Source organism: Electrona antarctica, assembly GCF_951216825.1.
Source record: "Electrona antarctica genome assembly, chromosome: 8".
Classification (NCBI taxonomy): Eukaryota; Metazoa; Chordata; class Actinopteri; order Myctophiformes; family Myctophidae; genus Electrona; species Electrona antarctica.
Genome location: NC_136789.1, coordinates 8326819 through 8347528, shown reverse-complemented (window position 1 = coordinate 8347528; position 20710 = coordinate 8326819). Strand labels below are relative to the sequence as shown.

Genomic DNA, 20710 nt, shown 5'->3' with positions numbered 1-20710 from the left:
TCCACAGACTCGCTCACCTCTCTCCCTATCCCTGTTTCACTTCCTCCTGATCCCAGGGCTAACCCCTTCTAAAAATAGACTCAACTAGTCGCTCGAGCCGGTCATTCCGTTGGACTGTGTGAGTAGAGTCTCAGGGAGAGATGGGTGGAGCCGTAAGGCCCCGTGCACCAGTTCCAACCATATCTCATCACACATACAGCACAGAATGTCACTCTTCTATGGGGGAAAACTGGAGATCTGTTTACATCTTGGCTAGAGGGGGTGATTCTGGTACAGCCTTGTCTCACTGGCTTCTTTGTCAGGGTGACATTTTTGGGATTCTTGCAAGGTCAGCTACTGTATGCTGAAGCTCCAGATGATTTCTTGTTGCGAGTAGAGCAAAAATTACTCTGGCTCTTCCAACTCGTCTGTTTACGCTCTTCTGGTCTGTGGTTATTATTGCCTGGGGCAACCAGTCTCTGAGAGGCTAGCTCTGGATATGTCTTGGATTGATTGTCCCAGGGTCTGTTTCAGTTCAGTGGGACTGATGGCTGCAAAATTGTTGTTTTTCCCTGATCATCGCTAGATTGGTGTGTTTACAGGGAATGGATTCTGTTAAACAGGTTTATTAGGATAGTGTTTATCTCTCACAGTTACCGGGCTAATCTGGTGGATTCAGTTAAAGTGTTCCACTAGGGATTAGTCTGGGTCACTGACACTGTCTAGCAGGTGAACCAATAGGAACGAGTCTGCCTCTACAAAAGTACAAAGTCCTGCTATAGCGTGTGAAAACGTGTACGTCACCAAGAGGGGGGCGGCGTCTGAAAAGCTAGGGATGGCCCTCTCGTGGGCATTAAATTCTAGCCCACATCACTCGGAATAGAGTGACGGTGGTATGTTTTTGTAAATATTGAGCTCGTTCTTGGCGACAACATAGTGAACCAACACCAGGATGGATAGAAAGAACGTCAGGGCCCAAATACATTACAAGGACAAGGAAAATGTTGTGAACAAACACGGCTGTGCTGTGTTCATACTTTGTTGAACGTTATGTCTCTGCGCCCGTGCGCCGTACAGCCGAGATCCAAGCCATTCTACGTATTTTTGTAAACTCGTCAATCTGGGTTCCTTGGTGCTGTCTCCATGCTGGAAAGCTGAACATCTAATTCCGTTTTCTGGCTCATTTCCTCGACGTGACCTGCTGTGGCACTTATTTACTGAGCAAGTCTGCACCATTGTGAGGTCAGTTTAAAAAAAGAACGTATACAAGCACACGGATAGCCGCTCAATGTAAACAAACCAGACAAGCCAGCAAGTATGGCGGCCGCTACCACGTGACACATATGTTGACGCCCCTCCAGGATATTTTGGTACACCCTATACTGTTTTTACTTTTCTAATTGAATCACTCTTTAATGGTTTATTTTCTCCGCCAGAATGAAGGCGTGGCGAGATTATGCTTTCATCTCCATCTATGAGCAGCTAACTTTTGCCAACGTTGGACCAATCGGTGTGAAACTTTGCATGTATACTAAGTAAAAAAATCACACTTGTGTGAAGTGAGGGGCATTCTTATCATCATTCATCATACATGATCACATTCCGGCCAATCACTTTTGGCGTCCTCACACTTCTGTCGTCATTTTTTATCCTCACTTTTTAAGCCCTCTACCAATCAAATCATCGCTATGGGGTACAGACAGACACAAAGCCTCAAAACTCTGCCTCAAATTTCTCACATTGGCCTGTTATAGCGCCACCTGAAGGCCTTTGTTGGATAATTCTCATACAGATTTTGTCCAAACATCACGCATATTGGTACACATTATCTATATGGTCATGTGATTACAACACTTTCAGGGCTTGAAAATGTATATATCCATTGTACCGAGGCTGCCAGGATTGTTTTATCACCTTTGGAGCATACGCCAAAGTATTTGCGCCTTTGCTCCATGAAAAGCCGCCTGAAAATAGTTCCACGGGGAGAAGCTAACCACGCCTACTATATTTAGGAGACCATTTATAGGCTTTGTGTACCTTTTCGCCTAAGATTGGCATCAAAATTTGCAGAAGTGGCCCGTTTTGAACAAAATGCCTCAAATCGCCTGATTGCCGTTACTTTGCACGTACATTCCCACTAGGCCAAGGAAGAAATGAAATGCCAATTTTTCAATCAGCCAGGTGGCTCTTGAATTGTAATCATTATTTTTCAATTATGGTTTTATTCAAAAGCAATCAAAGGCTACAGCTTATAATGAAAGCATTGTGATTTGCGGGGCTGCAGCTGCCCCATGTGCAATCAGACCGCTGCAAAAATAAATAAAAGCCTACTGCAAGTAGCAGCCTGGTTCTTTTTGAATGCCAGGGGTACTATTTGGAAAAATATGGTATTACATAATCAGCAGAGCTACATTTTAACTTGATTTGATGATTGAGATGGAGACTCACTCATAAGAGGGATGGATTTCGCTTGACAGTGTAGGAGGACTGTTAGAGGTAGGGGTGGGCGATATGGAAAAATATAATATCACGATTCTTTTTCAAGCAGTAGCCTATCTTTTTCATGTTGGTTTTTATGGTTATTTTTCAAGTTACTTAACAGTACAACCAAAAGGTAACAAAAACTAAAAGAAAAAGGAGTAACAGACCATTTAGACCAAAATACTTTAATTACTTTTGGCGAACAAAACTGTCGTACTACATAAGTATAAATTTAGGTATGTGTGTGCATTCGCACACACATGACTGTGCATTCGCTGTATCACGATATCTCTGAAAAGGCATATCGTGGAGACATTGTTTCGCCTCGGCGATAGTTATCACCATATCGCCCACCCCTAGTTAGAGGAATGATTCCTGTGTTATACTTGGGTTGCACATCTTTTTCGTTCAACAGGAGCTGAATTCACACGCACGTGCTCGTCCAAGCATGCTCTCGATCATCCCAGACGTGCTTTAGAAAAGTAAATTTGGGGAAGTGGAAGTAATGGTGATCATAGGCTGGATCTAGAATATTGCGACTGTAGGTCGTGGTTTACTATGAAAACCTGCCGACAGTCAGTCACACCTGTCAGTCCGTCCGTCAGTCACACCTCGTGACACGCTCCATATATGACCAATACAGAATTCATTCCATATGTTGATCTGACCTCATCAAACACTGTACACTGACACAGACACTGCCCCAGCGGCCACCCTTAGATCTCCATACAGTATATGGAGCTGACCTGTTCTGACATTCCATACTGTATGTTGATCTGACCTCATCAAACCCTGTACACTCAAGACACGCTCCATATATGGCCAGTACAGAATTCATTCCATATGTTGATCTGACCCCCCATGCCAAAGCGCCAGTACAGCGCTCGCCCAGCAGTCTGCCGTTACCCAGGCGGATGCGTGCACGTGACTCACCCTTTTAGGGGTGAGGTCGCTTCTATTATGTCTCCAACACATCATGTATTGTCATTCACAATGAATGCATTTGGGGTGAAGTATTCCTTTAAAATGATGTTTGTGGAATAAATCATTGGCATATTTTCTCAGATCTCTCAGAAGAGCAGATTGATTCATCTTAAGTCTATCCTTATCTACAGTACCACTGCAACTCCCCTGCATGGATAGAGGATGTTTGCTCAGAAATCTTCAAGGTCTTTTGGCTTAATAGTTGAGAAAAAAGGGTCTTTTAGTCGTTTATTGATTGCATCCATCATGCAGAGGTTTTTCTTTTCTTTTTTCTCTGAAGATTGCAGCAGGCTCTGCAAGAGTGGAAAATAAAATAAACAAACAACTGAACAAAACAAAAATGGGCATTATTTTGCTGAAGCAAAACAAGAATAAAAATATTTGTTTATTTTGTATGGCAGCATTACTATTGTATATTCATGAGATTCTGCCAGTAAATGAGTGATTTATTTTCTGTATTGGCATTGATTGTCTGCCTTTAGTCATCTGAATACAACAATATCATAGGGAAGACAATTTGAGGCAAGAGGTGAAAGTGATTCTGAAGTCTAATGGAGCCAAATGGGTGCATCTGTTGACCCTATGCACCCTATTTTACTGTAATTGGCAGGCACTGCTTTCTGTCTAAATGGAGGAAAAGACGGCATATGATTAGAATTATTTATGGAAGAGCTCAGGCTTTCTTTTCTTTCCTTTCTTTTCTTTTCTTTTCTTTTCTTTTCTTTTCTTTTCTTTTGTGCTACCTCTAATGAAAGAATAATATTGTGGCATTCAACATCTTCAGTGTTTCAGTTGTTGCCAAACTGTTGTAGATGGCTCATTTTTAACCTTTACAGGTTTAATTAATTACTCATTGCAAATGTGCAGGGACTCCATAGTTATTATAGAGATATATGGCTGTTACCTTGGCAAAGAAGGGGGTAGTGGGTTTAACAAAAAACAACGGTAAGTATACCTGAAAATATGAGTTTTTCTGTTTTTTCTGCACTCAAAATAGGTATTGCATCATGCTACAAAACAGCCTAACTGTTCTGGACAACCAGAGATAATATGATTTGTCAACCACATCGAAGCATATTGAATTGCATAATTCTGCGTGTGCGTGTGTGTGTGTGCGCGTGTGTGTGTATGTGTGTGTGTGTGTGTGTGTGTGTGTGTGCGTCAAACCCACACACTCATTCAGCCAGTTCAACTAAAGACAGACAGATGATCACTAGTTTTCAATTTCCCAGTTAAAACCCTTACTGTACTGTGTTGACCCGGGTCTCATTGGGCTCTACTTGATCCTTTTTTCCTCTATACCAAGTCTCTTTGCTGAAACTAGCCAATCTGGGTTAGGGCGCAAGGTGCATAGTATCAGATGGGCTCTAGTCTAATGCATGATAGCAAGTCCCCCGTTCGATGCCTTATCCTGGCCGGCCTGTCTTTCTTTCTATACTGTATACCTATCAAATAAAGGTTCTGCAAAAGGCCCAAAAATAACTTTAAATGATAGCTCCTATACAAGCTTACAACGCATCTTGTTGCAGTGCGTTGTTTTCCCCAGAATATGGACGCTAGGGTGCACCGCAGTGCACATGTTCTCACCTGCGTCTGTACATAGTTTCATGAGCTAACTCTGAAGTCAACCATGTGTTAAACAGTTAAAGGCCCTCATTTATCAATTGAGTGTAAAATCTGCCCCAAATTCGAGTGTAGGTTTCGTAGTACACCCACGTCGGGTCGGCATTTACAAAGTGATCGCAGACAGCTGATCCTTCCTTAATTTCGTTCGGACGTTTATAAATGTGACGGCTGAAATCTATCTGGCACGCCCTATGAAATCAAGCCTCGCCCTCGTTTTTGCGACATGAACAACTGCAGTACGACCTTGGAAACCATAGTTACATGAAAAAAGTCACCCCCTCTCATACACACACAGACGCACGCACGCACACGCAACTTGCAAGTCCAACTGGTTTGTTGTAGCCTATCTTAAATAAATAAAGAACGAGCACCTGTATGAATTAAATAAAGCTGTAGCTGTAGTACCCTGTCTGTTTCTCCTCTCGCCTCGCTTGCCTTGCTGCCCACACACACGCACACACACACATACGGGCCGTGGCCCAGTCAGTTTAGAGCTGGCCCAACTTTGAGCCTTAATTGTGCATGCAAATTTCTGGTTATTAAACCACAGCATGCAAGCCGCCTTTGTTTTAAAATGGTTCCCCAAACCGTTCACAGTTCACACTTCACTATCGGCCGGGGATGCGACCCCCCCCCCCCCCCCCCCCATGCTAATTTGCCCAGTCAATCATTTGATCCGTGCTACGCGCCTGCCGTGTGTTGTTAGTTGTTGTAGCCTATATTAAATTATTAAAGTATTTATTCATTTAATATAGCCTACAACAATATATTAGTGAACGAAAATCTGAACCTGCATGTGAACAATGAATTAAATAACAAATAGGCGCACACACACGCTGCTGTTTTCCTCCTCTCCTGTCCTGTCTGTCTCTATCACTGTGGTCCGTTCATGACACCGCGACCATGCACGTTAGTACAATCTATTTAGATTACCTCGCTAGTCGCAGTAGTCGGTGCAGTGGCTGGGCTGTCAACTGACAATTATATAAATGTGCAGCCTAAACCAGCCTCATGTGGCACACTGGCACTGGTGGGCTGGCAGCCTGGCTGGGTGGTTTAGCCTATACCTAACTCCGATGCGGTCAGCGGTCCCCAATTTTGCGCTGGCACGGCACATTTGGCATTCGAGCGACACGTCGGGTTTATCCTTAAAACGACGAGATGTAACTCGAGAAAGACATGGCTGTAGATTGCCCTATAGCCTACCCGTTGGTTGGTAGACTTGACTATAGCAGCATGCACTCTCGATCCAGTTAACTATTCCAGGAGGGGGGGGGGGGGGGGGGACACCGGCATGCGCTCATGCAAAACACTGTTTAAATGGCTTAAGCATCAAAACTTGCAACATTGTTTTAATTGCGCGATTTTAACTGCTTGTAAAGTTGGTAATCTCCTACCAATTTCATATGACACAGACACATCGTTGATGTAGGCCTATTCCTTTTTTCCTTTTCTTTTTCTTTTTCTTTTTTTACATGTAGCACATATAGGCCTACATACATACTACATACATATACTTTTATATTAACATTTTAGGAGTGAATACATATGTTTAGATGCCTGTGACAGCCTCTCAGCTGGTCAAACAATGCTGCTCCGCTGTTCTACGACAGAAAAACAGGTGAGGACAAAGCGTACGACAGCTCCCGACCAGACGTGGTTTTTGTCTTGGCTCAAGTTCAAAATCAAACGTTGGCGCAAATCGTAAATGCCGAAAATTGCGGTAATTTCGGCGTACACCCATATTTTGGCGTACGCACGGTTGATAAATGAGGGCCAAAGTGTGCATCAAAGCACTTGAAACATGGTGACAGTGATGGTAAACCGAGTGAAGGTGTTTGCAGTGAAGGTGTTTGCAGTATGTGGGGAACCCCACATACATACATACATGTGGGGAACCCCACATACTGGCAGACCGGCAGTGGCTCGGGGGAAGAGTGGCTGGTAGAGCAGCCGGATGGGAACTTGGGAAGCCATCCATTCGATCCCAGGCTCCCCCTGAGTTAGTGTCGAAGTATCCTTGAACGATTCAGAACCCCTAATATAGGGTGTGTAGGATGGGTGACAAATTCCAAATGTACTTTGTTAATGAATTTAGCTTTCTCTCTCCATTCTGTCATAAACTATAGTAAAACCAAACCAAAACAGGGCGGCGGTGGCTCAGGGGGTAGAGTGGCTGGATGGTAACTGCAAGGTTGCCAGTTCGAACCCGGCTCCCCCAGAGTTGGTGTCGAAGTGTCCTTGCACTATACATTTCTAAAACTATGAAACATTTCAAAGATTTCTTTTCAGGCAAACATGTCCACCGTAAGATGAACCTAAATAGGTTTGAATGGGGTTTCTAGGTGTAAGTATGTAGGACTAGTAGCATGGCAAAGTTTGTGCTATTGCCATTGAGAATGCATTGGGCGTTTAAGTTAAATACGGGGGGGGGGGGACATATTTTGACAGCAGAAACTGCCTGTCATAATTCCAAAGCCCCCCCAGGTACATCATATATTTAAACTATTTTCAGCAATGGTACACTTATTTTTTCAGTGGGTAGATCTTGTTGAGCTGGTCATTTTGAAAGTAGATCTCACGTCATAAATGTGTGGGCACCCCTGCCCTAATTGCTCCTGATGTGCTGGTTGGTGTCTTGAATGGTTTCCGCTATCGGTGTATGAATGTGTGTGTGTGAATGGGTACACTCTATGTAAAGTGCTTTGGATAAACGTGCTATATTAAATGCACCATTAGTGCTGCCTCTGTTACATTTCACTGGGCCTAAAAGGAGGCAAGCCAAACTGCCTTGTGCTTGTAGTACTTCTATTTTCTTCTTGTCTCTTTTGTGTTGTGTTAATGACATGTGTTGTGTGTATGTGGAGCTGTGGGCGTTGCCTGTAATGTTTGTCTGTGTTGTGTAGTAGGTAATGAGACAATACATTAAAAGTTTTTAATTATTTTTGTGGAAAGACCTCCCACTGACTGAGAGTGAGCCAGTGTAGTACATGGAACAAAATTAGTTTGACCCCCCTCCCTTCAACAAAGTGGAACACACAGTATTATTTTGGAATATAACATTGACTTTGGCATAATAGAGGACTTCTTGCATGCATCCTGCCACATTTCAAGAATAGCATACGGTGGCCCATTTACTGGAACCCCCCCCCTGACATTGTCTTCAAATGAATTGTGCATTTATAGCACTTTTATCCAAGGCGCTTTGCATAGATTGTGCATTACATTAACACACATTCACACACTGGCGGAGTAAGCCATGCAAGGCACAAACCTGCACATCGGGAGCAATTAGGGGTTCGGAGTCTTGCTCAAGGACACTTCAACTTTAGTCTAGAGCCCGGGATCGAACTGGGAACCTCACAGTTCCCATCCGTCTGTTCTACCGGCCACTGCCACTCTGAGCCACTGCTGCCCCAATGATATGGTTGTGTTCAAATGTGTCGTTTCTTCTGTATGTTGTCTTGGTGCAAGTTGGTGATTTATTGACTAAAACCTCTATTCTCATCAATGTACATGTAAACACTGTACTGTAAGTGGATATTTCAAACGCTGCTTTCTGTCCATCTACCTCAGAAGCCTGGGCTTCTGTGTTCTTTCATCTACAGCAGGGGTCAGGGGTGGGCAACTTTGAAGATGGAGAGGCCGGGTATAGTTCCACACTCACTCGAGAGGGCCACATTGCAGATACTGTTGTTTGTTGTAGCAAAGATGGCAGAACTACATTGTAGATCTACTATTTTTTCTATATTTGATTTGTTTCTTTTTTTTGCCATTTCTTACAATTTACAATTTAGGCATTTCGCAGATTGGGTCTGCAGTTCTGATTGCAATGGAAGTGCATTCCATAGTTTCTTGAATTGGAATCCTGAAAAGTGCATGCATTTAGTCTTACTTATGTTAACTATGAACTTAAATGCAAATACATTGGACATAAAAAATACATTTTAAACATTTTAATACTAGTCATTAAGCTACTAATATAGGCTGAAGTAATTTAAGCGAGTCATGTTTGCGTGTGGAACGCCCTACCAACAGTCATTAAGACATGCGAATCCCTTGACTCCTTCAAAACCGCTCTCAAAGGGCACCTACGGATGGCTGCAATTCGAAACTGGCCCCCGTAAAATCTGAATCCCCCCCCCACCCCTTTTTCCCCTCACTGTATATGTTTCTTTTCCCTTTTTACCTCCATTATGATGAATTCCTGTACTGTTCTTTGTCTATATAGAAGTGTCTATTTGTACGTCTCTAAATGTTTTGATGAATTGAACATGGTGGACCCTGTTGTAAACAAGTGTAATGCTTAATTGGGTCGTCCACTCACAGTTAACAGCCTTTGTATTGAGTTTGTGCTTGAAATGTACTGTAATTCTGCAAACTGTTAATACAATAATCAATCAATCAATCAATGATTGGAATTGGATTGGAACAGCGGAAATAAGGTCACATGCAAATGTGAAATAGCATCGTACTGTACATACATTTACGGGAGTGCAGATTCTTATTTATTTATTAGCTCACATCCACTCCTGTGTTGTCTTTTCAGCTGGGGGAGTGAGACGTTAGACATCGCTACCTCAAGCTGGCCCATGTCACGTTGATGCTGGTGGACGGCTCATGATACTGCGTTCCCCTCCATCTCCTCCGGCAAGTGCTTCTCCTCTCCCCCGCCCTCCATGGCTATGAACAGTGACCTTGGCTACAGGTCAGACCCTGATGCCTACGACCATGATGCCGACGAACAGGCCAATGTCCTCACGGACATTATGGCGGCCGTAACGACCAGGGAGACGGGTGACTCCACTGCCAATGGGGTGAAGAAGGCCCATCCGGGACGCCCCCGACACTCCGGGAGGAAGTTGTCATTGCAGGAGAAAGGCTCCCCTCGCGTGGCTCGCACGCCCACCGTGGAGTCCAAACGTGTATCCATATCAGATACTCAGGTGAGAGTTTTTTATTATACCTTTTTTTTTTTAAAGATATTTTTTGGGCTTTTTGCCCCTATTGATAGATATACAGTAGCTTGACAATAAACGGGGAGAGAGATGGGGGGGGGGAGGTCGTCAGGATCAGGACTCGAACCCACGACACCAGCCTAAGTGGTGATTTTTAAAGAACATTCCTATATGATTATGTTATGTAATCGTGGTTGTTATCAATCTAAATGAAGCAGGGCTGCACAGAAGGAGCATGACCTGTTACTCCATTTACACCCCTGGAATTGCTGATATGTTTTCTTTTTGTGGTTTGGTTTTACAGGTGAAGCACAGAAAGAACTAAACAAACTGATAAAAGGGGAAAGATATACGTTGGCCCTCATTTATGAAATTAACTTAAAACGGAAAACTGGGCGTATCAACTGGCCGTATGTTCATTTTCATGCATTGGTCAGCATTAACTTGTGTGTGTACGCAAATGTTTCAGTCAGAGTGTACTTGTGGTGCAGTATTTGCGGAATCTAAGCATCCAGGAGTATGCAGCCACATTGATGGTTAAGTTGTTTCTGTCTCAGAACGTAAGAAGGCATGAGTCATTCCACAGTTTGGAATCTCAGTTAAGGACAGAACCCCAAAGCTTGAATGCCATACCTGTGAGGCTGTGCCAGACTAGTACTCTGCAAACTCTCGTTTGTAGTTCCTCTCAGCAGAATCTGTGTCTCCCCACATGAACAAGCAACTGTGATTCCTGCGTATTGAGTTCTTCCTCTCATGTCTATCCATGTGTAGAAGTAAACCAAAATCGGCTTGCTGTAGTTGATAATTGGGTTTCCTTATCTTTCCGTATTTATCCTAATCCCAGCAGTACTAGTTATAACCAGAGGTCTCATGAATGGCTTTGCCTGGTCTGGTGAGCACTATTCCACTGAACAGAGAATAATGAAAACTAGAAAAAGTGCCCTTCTGGGCACAGGTCTCCACCAGGAGGATAGGACTGTGTGAGATGTTTGGCAAAATGTGTAGGAGTAATATAAACATGTTTGCCTTTGATGGCAATTGGATGATTTGAGGCATTTTGTTCCAAACGGGGGAATCTTGCAAACTGTGAAAGCCAATTATAGCCAATTAGGATGGAATATGAAATATCGGACAGATCCGACTTGAGCACATGACTATAGAGATACGGTGTAACGATTTGTGAGATTTTTGGACAGAATCTGGAGGAGTAATATCAAAAAATGTGTTTTACAAAAGTCGGCCTCCTGGTGGCGCTATAAAAGGCAGATGCGGAAAATGCAGGTCAAAGGTTTGTCCTTGGCCTCTAGGGAGTGTGCATGCAACGTTTCACGCAGATCAGTGCAGTTTTAGGTAAAATAATTGAAAAGCTGCCTCATGGTGGCGCTATAACAGGCCGTTCTGGAAAATGCGGGGCAGAGGTTCATCGTTGGCATCCAGGGAGTGTGTGTGCAAAGTTTGGCATCGACCGGGTTAACGGTGCCGGAGATTAGCTGGTAACGGACGGACGGAAGGACGGACGGACGGACACACACACACACACACACACACACACACACACACGGACGGAGTGCAAAACATACTCTCTCCCCATGCCTTCGGCCTGGTGGAGACAATGAGGTGGGGGTCAGCCAAGGTGTGTGGGCAACGGTTCATAAATTGTGTCCTTCTCGCCTTTCAAACACAAGGTCATGGGTTCGACCCCGGCACCGCCAACTCAGCGTATGAGCATGGCTTGGGTGCAGCAAGTCATGCGGCAAGTACTGGGAGCTGATGGTAGGTGTTGCAGTCCACCTCAGCAATCCATCTCCCAGAAGTTTAGTGCATTGTGAAACGGCACTCTGCCTGATACCGACATTAAGCCTCAGACCTACTTACTTAACACATGTACTTAATTTATTCACTTAGTCTGTGTTCACTGTTCACACACGTACTGAGTGAATCCATGACATCTTTAAGAACAGCATTTTACAGTCTGCTGTTGGAGGCTTTCCACTGTCAATTCCTGCATGAAAGCTGATTTGCAGGTCTGTCCCTGATCAGTGGAGATAGAACTCATGACAGTTGCTTGTATTTTCCCACTCCCGCAGGGCAGTGGGGACACGGTTTGACAGACTGGGAGGGAGAACAGTATGCCATGTTGGCACAGCCAAGACCTCTGAGTGAGATTTCAAGACGGTGTAGGAATACAGATAGGACATTTTCCCAGACAGAGTAATGAGGGAACGAGTGCAGTTGACAGTTTATCCTTATTATTAAATCAAATGTGTCCTGCTCTGCATTCTGAACAGGTAAAACCTTGGAGGTAGCTTACAGGTGTCAGCTATGTAGGAATGAGAGAGAAGGATCTGACCTCCATCACTGTTGATATTTCAATAATATCATGACATGTTGAGAGGTTGCTACTGTAGGTTCTTTCCCTCGATTTCTAATCACTCTTAAGGCAGCTCCAGACAGCACAAATGGTCGGCTGGTGGCCAAGTTTGAAAGCATAGTGAGCTTGTCGGCAGGAGACTCCCGACAACAAGCTCCTGTCGCTTGCCGTCTATATCGCCTTCCCGACGCATCGGATCCCGTTGATGAAGAACCGAGCACATTTGGTCGGTACCGACCTCAGAAGCCGATGCTATCCATGTTGTAGTAATGAGGGGGTAATTACTCCACTGTAGAGTGGATCTCTACTCTGCTAGTCATGTTTCAGTGCTGACTACTCGTGTAGTGTGATCTTACCATATTCTCAATCTCAACTCTTAATTCATATACCAATTGATCCACTCCAAAGCAAAGCCAGGGAAAAAATGCTCATTTGTGTTTTGTTGCGGATGCAGAAACTCTGTGTTGCCGGATTCTGTGAGTGAAACAAGCGACCAGGTCTATGAAAACAAGCCCAAAAGAAGCAACCAGTTTCACCACTTGAGCCCTATTACATCAGCTTTTTTCAAAAAGAATCGTGAAAGCCAGCCCAAATAAGCAACTACACTTCGGAAATAAGCCCAAACTAAAGCAATGCGCAACCATGAATATTAAGATATGTTACAGGATATGTTAAATTAACTAGCCCAAAGTCGCTTATAACAAGTAGAACTGGCAACACTACAAACCAGCGCTCCAGGCTAATTTGCATGGGGAAAAATAATGTTTCGTCGGCCGACTGGTTTGTGCTGATTGCGATTACTATGTAACCCAAAACAACAAAATACACACGCACACAGAAGAAAACTTAAAAAAAAGAAAAAAGGAAACCTTAAAAAAAGAAGTACGTAATTTATTCTAATTGTTATTGCAATTTACGAGCTGCGTTCACTTCCCGCGTTCGCGTCACGTGTCTCACTTGTCTTTGACTAGTCTGAACAAGACTGTTATCTCTAAGTAACTGGAAGGTTACCAGTTTGATCCCCGGCTTCTTCTGGGTTCATGTCAAAGTGTCCTTGAGCAAGACACAATACCCCTAACTACTCCTGATGAGTAGGTGCCTTGCATGGTTGCCTCTGCAACCGATTTGGATAATGCAGGGTGCTATAGAAAGGCAGAACATTTACTTATCATTGATTGCATGCTATGTCCTTTTCTCTGAACTCATATTGGTCTAAGGTCACATCTAATCAATACCAATTACCTAAGTCTTAAGAGGTCGATGTATGCACAGCTAAATTGAATTACCCAAAATCGATATCTACAGGGTTTCTTAGTAAGGAATCAAAATTACAAATAAGACTTATATTTACCATATCAGTAGCCTGGAACAGACCTATGCTTTCTAATGGCATAGGCAGCTCCCGGCAGGATCCACCGGCAGAAACTAGACGCACCTGCAGCAGATGAGCCTGATTAATTATAGAGACGGAGAGAGAGAGAGAGGAGTGTGTGTGCGCGGGTGTGCGTGTGTGTCAATTGAATATTCCTGCAGACCATCAGTAATTAGCAGATAGAGAGAGACCCTTTCACGCTACTGTATCCCAGAGTAATCTAGTAAGAGAGTGGCGACGCTAGCGTTGACTCCCATTGTAATAATGGAATGCAGAAGTGCTCATTCTATCTCAATGGGATAGTTCCAATATTTGGAACTATAGCCCATAGGCACCCGCTTTGAGGCGAGATCAAAGCATGTTGCCACTCTCTTACTATTCCACTCGGCTGTATCCCACAATTAAATGGGTTTTTGCCCAGACTTTTTTTCTTCTTCCTGGAAATAAAATCGTCTGGGTTTCCGAGGCTACCATATCGGCAACATAAAGAAGCCATGTAGGCTATAGCTCTTGTTAACATAGTTGGGAATTATGAAGGTATTAAGCAGTCAAGTGTTCAGCACTAGTTGACTACTTTGTTCACCGAGTCCTGTTTTAAATTATTTTATTTTATTCCACTATTTTGCAGAGACGACACATAGGTACAGTTACCAGTAATGTCATCCCCCTGCTCCCTAAAACCCTAATTTCCACCCACAGAAACAAGAAAAAAGTCAAAGAAGAAAAAATAAATAAATGTTTTTCACTTCTGAGATGCTGTATGTGTATACTATAGCATAAACACTGAAAGCTGACCTAGCATAAGGCAAAATAACTCACAAATCCACCATGGAGCTATTATAAAGCCTGCACTATGGTGAGGTTGTTTTGAGGTCTCCAAGGAAGATTAAACAGTGTGTGCACATATCGCTCAGTCGTGCCTTTCCACCTCAGGCTGACAAAACAAAAACAAGTTAGAGAAATAGTGTGTACTGTCAGCTGCTTGGCTTAATCAGTAAATTCTAATGTATTTTGCTTTCCAGTGGAAATTCATTATTTCCCAGGGCAGTATATGTCCAATTATAACAGCTAGTGTAAGGTATTATATAACAAAAGTTTCACTGAGTGGATATTAGTCTCGTCCCTCTCAATGTTAGATTTTTTTGAGTGGTGTAAACCACTCCTACAACTGGCTTTGTTAGTTTACGTGTCTGTCCGTACCAAAAAATGAGCATGGTTGCTATGGTCACCCAGTTCACACGGGTGTGATTTCCACTCCTACAACTGGCTTTGTTAGTTTACGTGTCTGTTCGTACCAAAAAATGAGCATGGTTGCTATGGTCACCCAGTTCACACGGGTGTGATTTCATTACGTCAGACATTACGTCAGATCACAGCTGATCAGGCTATATAATACCTTACACCACTCAGTTCACACGGGTGTGATTTTCTCTGTAATGTCCCGCCCTAGAACTAGAACTGTCCCTATACTAGAAAAGGAAAAATGTATAGCGTCGCACACTTGTAGCTGCCAATGCCAAAAGTTTATTGTGGACACAGAGAAAAGAAATGGACTGACAGAAATACTAACTTCTTCAGTGTATACAAGAACAATGGTCTGAGTGACATTAAATACCAGGATGACACCTATTGCCAATCGGCGGGGAGTGACAATCAATTTGCCCTGTGCTGGTGGAAAACTACTGGGTTGAACTTGAGATAGCATCATAGCGCAGTGGTGAGCACTGAGAATGACATGTCTCTTTTTATTCACTTTAGTCTGAGGAAGGGCGAGAGTCCGAAACGTCACACAGGTTGCACTCAGGTGAAATACAAAATCCTACAACTGGAGCCCACAGTGTGCGAGCGTTCTCTTTTTAGTTCTCAGGGTGTTTACTTTTCATCACTGTTGGCATGATTTTTTACACTCTTTCAGTATATTGCACTCAAAAACCCATGTAGGATATTTCACACCTAGAGCATGACACGTTGTAGTTGCAGGAATGAGTACTACTGTAGGCTCAGGTTGGATTGTCAGCACCTTCTTTTACTGCAGTGGTTGGTTCTCAAACATGTTCATGTCTTGACTTAGGCCATGGACACCATTTGAAAAGATTTTGTGCCAGGCCCATAAGAGCACGTTTTGTACAGATACTTACAGATACAGATGGCTCAAGGTCAAGTTTATTTGCATGTTACAGCAGGTAAAAAAAATCTCTATCTTCTAAAAACACAGTAAACAGACCAATACATACATAGTCACATACTGGGCCCTGGCTTTTTCTTGTCCAAAGGACACTTTTTGGCTGTTTGTGTGTATGGGGCTCTCAGGCAGACTTAATGCCCGGCCACAAAACGGCCTGGCCAATCAGCAGCAGCTAGAGGCGGGATCAAGGCAGCACTGTGTATGTCTTGATCCCGCCTCTAGCTGCTGCTGATTGGCCAGGCCGTTTTGTGGCCGGGCATCAAGTCTGCCTGAGAGTTCCCAGATGGGAGCAAGAGGGGGGAACCCAGTGTACTCTCTGCTGCATTTTGGAGCATTTGCAGGAATGCTCCGAAATTTTGCACACACATTCCCACTAGGCTGAGGAAGAAATGGAACTTGCAACTTTACCCTTTTTGTCTCCACTAGGCTGAAGGCATGGGGAGAGAGTATGTTTTTTTTGTTTTTTTTTAAAAGGTTTATTTATTGATAATGCAGACATCATCATTATTCAAAACAATGAATTACAGAATCATGATTTCCTTTTTTTTTTAACAAGACAAGACAAACTCAAAAGAAAAAGACAAAAAACAGCAAAAAACAAACCCCCCCACCCACCCCCCACCCCAACCCCAGAAAGGTAAACTACACAGCTCTCATTACTCTGTATTGTACACAACACCACTTGACAACAACTCGGATAAATAAATAAAAATAACAATATAAATAAAACAAAATCAACCCAGAGGAGATATTGACGGAAGAACCTCAAAGAACCTACCCCATATTTTTTCAAACGTAGCAGGCTTTCTCCTTACATTGTACAGTATCTTTTCAGGAGTACAGTATGATGAAAGCTCATTCAGCCAGTGTCTCTGTGAAGGTGAGTTTTCAGATTTCCAATTAACCAAGATGACTTTCTTCGCAGCTGTACTGGCGAGTAACACAAAATACTCTTTATAATAATTTGTGTTGATCAACGTAACGTCACCCAGTAACCAAATTCTTGGATCAGGTGGTATTTCAACCTATATGATATCAGAGACAGTAGACATGATGAACTTCCAGTAATCAATCAGAAGTGGGCAGCTCCATAACATATGCAATAGGCAGCCTTCTGTTATCTTACATCTTTGGCACATAGGGGAAATGCTCCTATCAATCTTGTGTAACCTGAGTGGGGTAAAGTAAGTCCTGTGAAAAATGTTAAACTGCATCTGTCTATGTTTGGTGGAAATCAGAACCCTCTGAGCCCTCTCTAAAATTATTTCCCAATCCACATCATCATAAGTGCATCCCAAGTCTGTCTCCCATTTATGTTTAATATTCAATGTATTGTAAATTGGTAAATTATTATTTAGAATACTATATATGGAGGAAGTTAATCCTTTAGTTGAGGTGATAAGACTACAAAACATGTGATCCTCCAGGGGGGATTTTTCCGGAATATTCGGGAAATCTATAGATTTTGCTTGAATCCAATGTCTAATTTGAAGATATTTAAAGAGGTCATGGTTACGTAAATTAAATTTGGCTGACAGTTGTTGAAAACTTGATACTACATTGTTGCTGTATAAATCACCCACAGTCCTGATTCCATTATTAACCCATCTCTGCAATACTCCTATGTATGCTATGGGATAAGGAATATTAGGATTTTCCCATAATGGTGTCTTTCTCATTAGAGATGTATCTATCCTTAATAATTTATGAGATTCCTGCCAAGCTTCAAAAGCGCTCAAGATAATAGGATTTTTCGTAAGCAAAGAGAGGTTCTTCCTTGCACCCAAAAAAGGTACGATTTTAGTTAGGCCCAGGTCTAGTTGTTCTATACGTAGCCACCTAACCTCACCAATCTCAGGGTGCAACCATATCCATAAAGGACGAAATTGCGAGGCCAAGTAATAACATCTAAAATTAGGGAGATTAAGGCCACCCTTATTGTAAGGGGCTTGGATCGTACTCAATTTGACCCGTGGTGTTTTGCTCTGCCATAAAAAGGAGGAAATAATTTTGTTAAGATCTTTAAAAAACCTTTTAGTTATAGAGAATGGGATGCATTGAAATAGATAGATATATTTCGGTAACACTATCATCTTAACTGCATTCACTCTTCCGATTAGAGACAAAGGCAGATCAGCCCATCTTAAAGTGTCAGACTTAGTCTTCTCCATAAGGTTCAAGTAATTGTCTTTAATTACCTTATCCCGCTCTTCTCTGATATTAACTCCCAGATACTTGAACCCGCTAGGACACATTTTCAATGGATCGATCAGATCCCCTACATTCAGATCCTGTGTATTTAGAGGTAAGACCTCACTCTTAGTTAGGTTGATCTTATATCCTGATGCTGCACTATACTCCCGTAAACACTGGAACAGTGGAGGGACCGAGCCAGCCAAGTCAGTCAAGTAAATCAAAACATCATCTGCATATAAGGATATTTTGTGCTCCGTTGTACCAAATTTCACTCCAGAAATCTCACCATTAGCTCTAATTGCAAGGGCAAACGGTTCAATGGCGATTGAAAACAACATAGGAGAGACGCAGCATCCTTGCCTTACACCTCTAGAAAGCAAGAAGGCGTCCGACAAGAGCCCATTAGTGAGAATTTGAGCTTTTGGAGCAGTAAAAAATGTTTTAATATATTTTATAATTTTTTCTCCAAAGTTCATTTTTTCAAGAGTCTGAAACAGGAAGCTAGGTTCAATCCTATCAAACGCCTTTTCGGCATCCATAGATATTATTAATGTGGGCTCCTTTGTCCTCTGAGTAGTGTTTAATATATGAAATAATCGGCGTACATTATCTGACCCCTGTCTTTTTTTAATAAATCCCGTTTGGTCTGGATGGATTATTTTTGGTAAAACAAGTTCTAATCTGGTTGCAATCATTTTAGAAATAATTTTGTAATCTGCATTTAAAAGACTTAAAGGTCTATAGGAGCCACATTGTTGTCTATCTTTCCCAGGTTTAGGCAATAATGTTATAGTTGCAAGTTCTAGAGTTGGGGGTAAAGCCTGACCATCCAATGCATCCTTAATCATATTTGTCAAAGGAGGCAGCAATTTGTCTGCAAATGATTTATAATATTCAATCGGAAAACCATCTGGTCCAGGGGCTTTATTATTTTGTAGAGAGTTCATAGCCAGGAGAACCTCCCCCTCAGTTACATCAGCATCCAAGCATTCTTTATCTTCTATATTGATCTGAGGGAGAGGTACGCCCTCCAAAAACTGCTCCGCAGCAACATTATTGTTGTTGTTATGATCAGATTTATATAATGTTTGATAAAAACGTTTAAATTCAGAGTTGATCTCTTTTGGACTAGTCAGAACTCCACCCCCTTCAGTAACAATAGAGTCAATGATCCTGTCTGTATCCTCCTTTTTAATCTGCCAAGCTAGAAGTTTTCCAGTTTTATTTCCATATTCATAATAGTGATAGTTGGTCCTGGCCAAAGCAGCCTCCGCCTTATTAGTGCACAAATTATTGTATTGAATCCGCTTAGCAGTCAAAGTGTTAAAAATATCCGTTCCATTGGTTTGAGAGTGTTGTTGTTCCAGCCCTTTTATCTCCTCTTCCAACTTCAATAGGGTTTGTCTCTTTTCTTTTGTTTTGTGAGCACTATATGACAAAATATGTCCCCTCATGTACGCCTTTAGAGCCTCCCAAACATTGGCATGAGACGCAGAATTTACATTAGCCACAAGAAATTGTTCAATTTGGGAGTTCATAGAAGAAATGAACTGGGGATCCTTCAGCATAAATGATTTAAATCGCCATCGAGGTGAAGAGGGGCGCACAGACTCCATTTTCCAAGTTAATTTAACTGGGTTATGATCAGAAAGTGCAGCCGGTAAATAGGCACAGCTCGTTACCCTTGTAAGTATATTCCGCGGGGCTAGAAACATGTCTATACGGGAATAACTTTTATGCATATTACTGTAGAAGGAATAGTCCTTCCCATTGGGGTTGAGGGAACGCCAAATGTCACACAGCCCTAACTCTGCCATGCCTTGGTTCAATACTAACGCCGCTCTGGATGATGTGAGTGTCCTAGGATGCGAGCGGTCAACTGCCGGAGAAAGCACTAGATTAAAGTCACCTCCAACAAGGCATCGGCCATTGATGGCCGCTAGTTTCAATAGAAGGTCATTAAAAAAGGCTGGGTCATCATGATTGGGACCATATAAGTTTACCAGAGTTACCCTGTTTGTGTTTAAAACACAATCTAAGAGCAAGAACCGTCCATTCCTATCTTTTTCCACTGAGATCAGCTTGAACATTACATTTTTGTTAATAAGTATGGCAACTCCCCGTGCACTGGAGGTATAAGAAGAAAAAAAAAACATGGCCGATCCAATCCCTCCTCAGCTTCATATGTTCCAGATCTGTAAGGTGGGTTTCCTGAATAAAGGCAACACTAGCGGATGATTTCTTTAAATAGGTAATTATTTTCTTCCTTTTAACTGGCGAATTAATTCCCTTTACATTCCAGGAAATGAAATTTAGTTCACTAGTCATTTAAAAGGGTTAAGAATATATTATCATGGGTAAATTCACTCAGGAGCAGAGCGCAACAGGAATCCAGTGTAGTTGAATAGTATTGTGTTATCAATAAGGTGCAGTCGTTTTTAAGATTCATTAGAAAGCCAAAAAAGTAACCTTTCAAAAACCCAGAAGCCCACAAAAGAAATCCCCCACAAAAACACCAAACACAAAACAATAACAAAGACAAGAAAACAAACATCATA

At 42.4% G+C, this 20710-nt stretch overlaps 1 protein-coding gene across 1 annotated transcript in view; it reads left to right on the top strand.

Annotated features, from left to right (window-relative positions):
- The window catches only part of camkk1a (calcium/calmodulin-dependent protein kinase kinase 1, alpha a), a 69837-nt gene that overhangs the window by 12903 nt on the left and 36224 nt on the right, over nt 1-20710 (top strand). The window contains exon 2 of the mRNA XM_079508426.1: nt 9620-10016. Coding sequence (XP_079364552.1) covers nt 9750-10016 — 267 coding nt within the window. The 5' untranslated portion in view covers nt 9620-9749. The remainder of the gene's footprint in view (nt 1-9619; nt 10017-20710) is intronic.